The 9,099-nt window shown below is 43.3% G+C and overlaps 1 protein-coding gene across 1 annotated transcript; it reads left to right on the top strand.

The window, feature by feature from the left end:
* Window positions 1-7,807: 7,807 nt before the first annotated feature.
* On the top strand, window positions 7,808-8,794 carry T265_09045 (hypothetical protein; the record flags this gene model as incomplete). Its single annotated transcript, XM_009175014.1, has 1 exon — window positions 7,808-8,794. One exon carries the CDS (start codon window positions 7,808-7,810, stop codon window positions 8,792-8,794), a length of 987 nt encoding a protein of 328 aa, XP_009173278.1.
* Window positions 8,795-9,099: the final 305 nt, after the last annotated feature.

Here is a 9,099-nt window from a genome sequence, read left to right as displayed (position 1 = left end):
TACTGCTACGTCCCTGTTTACTACAGATCCGACCCTCCATCTCTTCTACAATTTTTCAGAAGCAAATTTGAGCTCATCGTTTTCAATTCCCTCCGCCTCTCGCTGCACCGCGCTGCGGACTAACAAGGTTTTTAGACTTTGTTGCTTTGTGTCGTTATTCATCAGGTCTGCTGCCCTGCGTGATGCCACACTAAATTCCCCTCGCTTTACTTTGCAGAAAAATGATTTAACCCTTAATTTTTCCTCTGATTCAAATGTTTATATACATATTCAATCAAATACTTACGCAACCTATAAGCAGATTTTTCTTTACTCACTTGGAAAGCGCTCATCAACGTAGTTGAATGTGATCCGCAGAAGTCTGCAAATTAGGGCGACATTGTTCTTGTATCGCTGTGGCGCCAACCTGCCTGTCTTTTTGTGTGAAACACAAACAAAACCGCAGCTGCTTCACTGACGTGTTTCAAATAGCAACTATCTTTCTAATGCCTACTTGATCTGAACGAGATCTTTTACTGGTCCGAAGTTTTTACCAAAAGTAAAACGTTTTGAGTTTAGAACATTGTAGACCACATAACATGCCTTAGAAAAAGCTAATGCTTCGGCTGCCTGACTGCTCCATCTTGATGGTAAGGGAATTGCTTGCCCGCTAGGCTTTTCCGTTAGAAAACTCAGGAACTTTCTCACTTTGCATTGTTATTGCTCCTTCAAAATTAATTGACCATCTATAAGTACCCAAATTTGTATAGTAACCCCAAAAATCTTACACAATTTTACACATGTAGACGGTTATATCCATGAAACAAATTACCATATGGCAACGAGGGCGTGGCGGCTTTTATGACTAGGGTAAAGCCCTTGGCCATAGCGTTGCTCAACTAGGAACAGCAAAGTGGTATTTGTGCGGAATTTCGCTTACCACATACTGCTGGAATTTTGGTGACGTAGCTTGAACGTCAGAGTTCTACCTGAAGTAGCCTCACTAGTTCATGGATTCCTCCCGTTCAGCATCTTCGACGCTAGTTTCTCTCATGCTGGGCCTTCAGCAGAGCAGCTGATGAGTTTTCCTCAGTGAAGTCAAGAAGTGTCACTGGACTCAACGGCTTTGGTGCAGTGGACATTCGTTGGTCACATGTGGTTTTGTTATGGAACCAACTTCGAATGAACCAACTTGAATCTCAAGAGCACCTTTGTGCGCTAGCAAAATTTGTCCTGAAATCCACGTGAGGCTTTCGCCACTTCAGTTGATGCAGAAGATTTTAACGGCGTAATGTCAGTCGTCAAAAGCAGTGCCTATAAAATATATGAACTCCGAAAATCTTTGGGATGTGTTGAGGTATATATGACAGGAAATTGCTCTCCCAGATTCTAAAGGTTCCATGCTGCTTCAATCGTCAAAGTTTATCAGAAAAAGGGCTCTTAAACTTCCACAAACGTATGAAGTTGCCGGGCACGTACTAACACAACGTTTTTATGCTTACGGCGGGGGAATTATGTGGTCTTCGATGAGTGAACCTGCCCAAAACTGTTGGTTACGATCTGCGTCGGATTTTCAACTGAGAGTAACAAGTCGCCAAATCTAACTGGGTCTTTCGTTGATTTACAGACGGTCGATCGCATAAAAACTTTGACCTTAATGTTTGCAAACATAACGGTAAGGGACAAACGATCAGCAGTCTTCATGGATTCATGAGCTGGCCATCAAAAAACTCTCAAGTAGCGAAATTTGTCTGATTCCTCTATTCGCCTTCGCAATAAGTTTTCTCGCTACATCCGTAGTAAAACCACCCGTAAGGCATAGACGATTTTCCGCCTAAATTGTAGTTATGCACACAAATATCTACCGATTGACATGCAGGTTAGGCTTTTCCAAGAGTGTAGTGGTCTGGCCACCCAATAAGTTAGTTTACCGGGAGTGTGTGGCAAAGAAATAAAAATAATCACGCTAGGTTGGGTTTACAAAAATAAAAAGATCAGATGGAACAAACTCACTAACAATTGTTCCCTTTAAGATGGTTCGTCGTTGGCCCATGTCAGCGAATAAACAATATTCCAATTATGTTGGTCCAGAGGTCTTCTTCTGAACAGTTCCCACATATAATAGATTCCGAAGATGTCTGAAATGTTTTGGTACCAGAGTTAGTACATGAGACTCGCGAATGACCGCTGCAAGCGCGAGCGAAATCAGAAGAGAGTCGAAGCGCGTGACCACGCTTGTATTCTGTGAAATTATACAAGTGGGCGTTTTTGTAGTTTTTCGTATCCAAACAAAAAACGATAATGCAATTGGTGAAATACATAGTGTTATGATGGAAGTAAAATAAAGGTGCATAACGCCATACCTTACACGCGGTTACCTTTTTATTAATATTATCTTGCAAAATTTGAAATTTGGCTAACAAATGGACCACAATTACGTGTTGTTGGATTTCTTTAATTTCGTTGAGACTTGCTAGAATTCGTGAAACTATGGACAGAACTATGGGTTTTCTCGGATCCTCCAAGAGTGTGACGCAATTCATACGTAGGTATAAAAAATGATGGGTGATGGCAAATTAATGAAAGAACAACGGTTTTGACAGTAGAGCAAGATGGACCTATGGGTATGGAAATGTCCCCAAAAACGCACTAAATGTGTCACATATTGCGCGGTGTAGAATAACGGGTGGCAATATAGGATCACTGGTTTCTGCGACCAATATAATTGGGATGTGAATAAATGTGGATAAATATAATCCATAAGTGTTTTCAGATCTCAGCACTGTTCTGTACGGTGATAATCTTATACTGAATTTCTATCTGGCACGTAACGTGCCCCCAACCCAGGGTGGGAACATGGGAGCAGAAACAACTGGCATACACCGGTCGGTGCTGTAAGGTAAGGTGGGTCCAAAGATGTTTCGTAAGGTCAGCCAGAACATTGACAGAGTAAATGAACGTGACAGAAAATCGGTTTAAGCGGCGTTCATCCTAGGAGGAATTTTGTGGTTGTTGAACTCGCACCGTTGGGATGGTGCATTTCTGTGTTAGTTCCAGCTCTTTTGCTTCCAGATGATTAGGCCAACAGAAAGCATCGGAAGCATTGATAGCCGGTGTAACCACGGCTCCAAACATACAGTACTTCCACCAGCGCTTTGTAACCACTGAGAAGCGGACTGGTTTTTTGAATACTCAAAGTCTGTTGTAAGGAAAGAGCTTTAGGGTACGAAAAAGTTCATGAAACTGTTGCAAGTGCCTACCTAAATGGTTCCGTGTGTAAGGTAGGGAAAATAGTGAGTGCATGTTGCCCATATTGGAAAGGCTAACACTGCCATACGGATTGCGGAGTTTAAGGGTACACAGTGTTACGCACCTCTTACGCAGGAGCGTAACTAATTGCGCGATAGAAAGGTGGATAAAAATGTCAGAACACCTGTGGCGTGAGGGGCAGCGTGAGGGTTTAAAGGTAAAATTATTTCCAAGCTTGTGGTCTTAGCCTTCGGACAATTTTTGGTCGGCGAACCGACTGAGTTGCATTGGCTGAGGTGGCATAACAGTGTAAAATTCAAGGGGACAACTTCAAGAAAATTAGTTGCTGAATGTTGACGATTTCATGAAGCCTCTGCAAACAAAGCCACAGAAAAGAGAAAAGACAAACATATGGGTTAGGCTGTTCGTTGAACGCAACAGCAAGACCTTGTGGGAAATATAAGCCGATTTCTCCATTGCGGTTGTTGCAGCATTTCCAATTCACTGGCTAATTTATTTTTCACCGAAAATGAGTCTCAACATTAAGGGGAATGCGCGTTATTTTCTATAACCAGTTGTGGTTGTTGGCTTACTTGCACTTCGTTTATCCCGATTACATGATGAGCTCGGAGTTCTTGAGACAGGTACGAATATGGTTCAGCGGCATGTGTGTTATCTTCTATGTGGGGTCCAGTCTCATAAAAACTTCCACTACTGAGGATTACAGGTCCTCTGATAAGTTGAGAAATGTTCGCCAAATGCCAAACATTGCTGATTTGTCCTCTAAATGCTTTCGCTGTGAGCGAATTTCTTGAGACAGTTGGCAAAGTAATGCGCCAGGAAAGCTTGTGGTCTATTGCATGTTTTTAAAATTCTTAGCAGACCAAAACTAGGTCATTCTAATATTTTTGAACGCCTTCTCTTAGTTTCGATAATTATTCACATCCACAACGGTGAGCGGCTATGTTGAGTTTTGTTAAATACAACCAATCTCCAAATGGATCATTCGAACGACGTCCAAGGTCTCGAAAATGAAGCCATACATTAATAATGTGATAATTTTACAAAATCCCTAAAAGGTGAACTCCTCATATATGCGAATCAACGTGTGGCAAATTATCGGAAAAAAGATTCTGGAATTTGAGCTACCGTTAACTCAAAAAGGAACATTTTTAGTGGGGAAAAACATAAGCTGGTTTGAAGTTTATTGCATAAGATGAACCGGAGCGTCGAGCTAACCAGAGGTGATCCCTGCCTGGCCTGAATTTTGTCCAATGCTCAGGAGTTTTGGGGCCGTTGTAAGGGTTGCTGCAACTGTGTCAAAATGCTACTGATATGTAATGAAAGGACAGCTGTTGCTTTGAAAGGAGCATGTTTTTTAAAGCGCGACTCTCCACGCGGTCGGTGACAGATGAGGTTTCTCGAAGATGGAAGACCCCATATCAAGGTTATGTGGTCATCAAGAAGCTGCTATGATAAACAGTTCACGACATTCATAATAAATGGGAGCCCAAACACCATCACAAAGCCAAAATATCCGTGGCCGCTGCTAGAACATTAGGGGCTTGAAGGCTTTGTGCAAATGGAAGTGCGCGTGTGAAAAACCGGCAGTTATGCGAGTTGCAGCCATTCTGTTCAAATCATATAAAAGCGCCACGTTCGCCAAAACATCCTGGTTTCATGCCGTATACGAGTTCTTTTGAATAAATTGATGGCTTTTACGAGGAGTCCCTTTCTACAGGAGGAGTAAGAAGTATGTCATTTTTCTTAATTGCCGGTTGAAGCATACCACAAGACCTTTATCAGTGGAATAGTAAGAGCTGGTTTACACCTTACTGGGGGTAGACGGTTAGCTGATCACAGGCCGCCACGGTGACCCGGGGGTGCAGCTGGTTTTCAAGCACCCATCAGACGATGAAATCACACTTTTGGTCAAAGTGCGGGCGATATCGATGGACACCCATATGTAATGGGGCAGTCAGCATGCGAAATCTGATAAAGTAACTCCTTCATATGCGGCAACTTCTAATCAACCCGTGTGGGCATAGCGAACTAGCGCCTCACGGGCCCCGCGGGTGCCAAAATGGCCAACTGCATGCAATCGGCCCTCAGTGAATTTGCACGTCAATTAAATGTTAGCTCAGTAACAACCTTCGCGTGAGGCATTGGGCTGAAAGAATTGTTGGTTAAATCCCTGGAGGGATTCATAGATGACAAGGTGCGGCTAGCTGGGCTCAAGGGCAAAAAGTGTGTTCAACGTGCTGTCGAGTATTGGTGGACGCTGTGGTGGCACCAACATGTCCCAGGGAATTTCACTTCCCAACCGTCATATTGGAGTAACGAAGTTGGTATTTTGCAAACGTACGATAGACCATCAAAAGCAGCTATGGTGATGTGCCACATGCAATTTCAATGCCTCGCACTAGCATGTGTTTAGTAGCACCAAAAGTTCAACGAATAGAATCCAGTTCGTGACCCTTAAGGCGAGAATTCACTACGTAAAAAAGCCAACACATAAGTAAAAGGCTTAAATGCAATAATTTTCGTCTACAAACTGTCCTCAGCAGTGGAGTGGGAGCATCAAACCATGAAGAGATACAGAAGGCGGTTGCGGCCTAATTGGCTTAATCATTTCGAACATCGACACTAAGTGACAGGTGAGGCGCTTTTTCCAGGAGAATTTTTAAACCACGCTGATCATATATATTATCAAATTATGCCACCAAGCACCGGAATTGGAGTTTCAGAGATGACGCCAAACACTGCGGTGATTTTATCAACCGTGATCGTGGATAATTTCAGTTTTTCTAGATTAGTACACGGGCGCACTCAGGCGCCCAGAGAATGGTAGCTGGCCAGTGTACCATGGTTTCATCGCAGTTGCGTTGCTGTAGCGCGTTTCAGGAAGACAGGAATTGCGGCAAATCTGTTCTTGACTTCGATTTCAGATCAGCCCACGGAGCGCCCGAGAAGTCCAGTAAGCCGCGCCCGAATTCACTTTCGGCAACATTCGCTGAGACAATTGCTTGGCGTCGACTTTAAAAATTCGTGGTTTGTTGCCTCTGACAGATTCCAGTAAGCCACAAGTGGAATCGAAGAAACCTGATCCATTATGGCCAGGGTTGACAAAGGGCTGTAAGATATCAGTTTTATTGTTCAGACCAACAACTAGCTGAAGGCTGTTTTGTTGTCGAGCGATTCGCCGATATTCTGATTCACGAAAGGTACCGGGCATTTTAGTTTAAAGCAACAGCCGAGCGGCAAGGTCCGGCATGGACTTGAGTGTGAGGAGAACCTACAGGTGCACAGTTTTTTCCGAATATCTTGGTGGTGTGTTAGTTGGTCGTGCAAATGGTGACGAAGAGCCCGAAGGGGCAACATCCGATAGTACCCAATGGCCAAACGTCCATTCTGATTCCAGTGTCGGAGGAAAGATATGCATTCACCACATGCATTCCAGTTAGGATACTAATTCGGGGCGGTGAATCGAATTTGTATTTTACTTCTAATTGCCTACACATGTTGAGCTTACCAGCCACAACAATCGTAGTAGCAATAGGCAACGTAACGTCTAGGAGGCGAACGCCGATCAGAGCTCTCAGGTAGAGTGCGCGGTTCCGAAACATGCTTAAGCTGCTCTGGTAGAAAGAGGATGTAACCTAGAATTGCCATGGGGATAACATAAGCTCGGGTAACTATGTTAAATTCTACCATGGCATAGGACTATGGACGATTTCTGCTATGCCCTCAAAAACTTATTTGCTTAATGGAACAAAACTGTGTGAAAAAGGGATGAAGATTCTCTTTTTGGTACTTAACACCCCGTGATTCAAAACAATTGGCTGTGCTGGGTTTTTGTGAAGGTTTACGCGCTGCATAAATCAACAACCTTTCTGTATAGACCATGTTAGGAATCCGTCGGAAATTTTCGGTACCAACACCACAGGGACTGGAAATAATTTGAAAGACATACCCTGGCGTTTATGAAAAGGCATGCATGCGACCGGTAAAAACCTCAACACTTCAGAAAGTAGACGCCAAATGTTACGAAGCCCATGTGGTTCATATTAGATCAAGTTGTCCAAGCCTACTTCGTTAGTGCGGTCATGAATCTACCAAACTGCGTCGAGCAGCTAGCACTCTCGCGTTCACTCGGAAAATCGCAGAACCAGCGAGCAGAATCAACAATACCGGTAGTATACCGGCAGTATTTCCTCAACAATAATTATGGTAATAGGCAACTGCTTCTCAATTCGGATAGTGGGTAAGTTGAACCACCGCCCTCGAGAAGCTGTCCATCCAATTCAAGTAATTTTTGATGTTTTTTATCACTCACTCTCAAGAACGTCGTATAATACTATGACCAGCGTTTTTCCCTATCGCCTTTTAGGCTAATGGAAGTGACTGAACGATAAGAACGGAAAAGGGCCGTAGGAAATCGGGCAGAAGCCTAGGTTAATCTGACCTTGAAGTGGAATGTTTTACTCACTTACGGTTGGCGTTGGATTTAGGCGGTTATATAAACAATTTATCAGTTGCTTTCGACTCAACCAAGGCCGCAAAATCAGACGCGGAGAAAATGTCATCAATATTGAAACCTGTGGCGCCATCTGATGTAAGATCTCGCCCGAGGACAAAGATCACTGTGGTTGGTGTGGGATCCGTGGGCATGGCCTCTGCTTTCGCGTTAATGGAGATAACAGGAGAGCTTTGTCTAATTGACATTGCGGTAGATAAAGTAAAAGGTGAGGTGCTTGACCTGCAACATGGGCAACAATTTCTGAGGAGATGTAACGTGCACGGAGGCTCTGATTACAAAGATAGTGCGAATTCTGATATTGTTGTAATAACAGCTGGTGCTCGTCAGAATGAAGGAGAATCAAGGCTAAATCTTGTCCAGAGGAATGTTGACATCTTCAAGCAAATGATTCCAAATATCGTGAAGTACAGTCCGAATTGCATCATTGTAGTCGTGTCGAATCCCGTGGACGTATTGACCTATGTTGTTGCTAAACTCAGTGGTTTTCCACCTCATCGAGTTATCGGCACAGGAACAATGCTTGACTCTGCCCGTTTCCGTTATCTATTAGGAGAAAAATTGGGGGTGGCAGCGAATTCCGTACACGGTTACGTCATTGGTGAACATGGAGATTCGAGTGTGCCGATATGGAGTAATGTCAACGTAGCTGGTGTCCGATTGTCCTCAATTAATCCAAAGATAGGAACACCAGATGACCCGGAAAAGTTTGAAGACATACACAAGGAGGTGGTTGAGAGTGCTTATGAAATAATCAGATTGAAAGGATATACCTCCTGGGCAATTGGGCTTACTTGCCGTTCATTGTGCAACGCAATTCTCCATAATTTACATGCGGTTTACCCACTTACAACCTGCGCCAAAGGCATCCATGGTATTCAAAATGATGTATATCTCAGCTTACCCTGTTTGCTGACCTCCGTTGGAGTAAGTCATATCGTACCACAGCAGCTGAATGAGCAAGAGCAGAAGAAAATCACCGCAAGCGCCGACACACTTTGGAAAGTTATCCAAGGCATAAAATGGTGAAACTCAAGAAACCTATAAATCTATTGTAGTATGACTAGTGAGTCGAGACACCTTTAGTTCTTTCGCAATTGTTTTTTCTATTTCACCAACAACTGTAATTCAAGCGTCCTGTTGGTACTAAAATAATAAAGCCCGAACAATAAACGTTTATGTCATCATTTGTCTTGCTCATTTCTTGGTTTGCGAGGGCCGCAAGAGTTATTAGGCTACAGACGTTCAAGTTTGAATATCATAGATAGCTTTATGTTTCAAGCTACGCTAAGTGAGGTGTTCAATCAGGCTCATGCTTACTTAAACCATTATTA

The sequence above is a fragment of the Opisthorchis viverrini genome (genome assembly GCF_000715545.1).
Source record: "Opisthorchis viverrini unplaced genomic scaffold opera_v5_253, whole genome shotgun sequence".
Classification (NCBI taxonomy): Eukaryota; Metazoa; Platyhelminthes; class Trematoda; order Opisthorchiida; family Opisthorchiidae; genus Opisthorchis; species Opisthorchis viverrini.
This window is presented reverse-complemented; position numbering and strand designations above follow the sequence as displayed.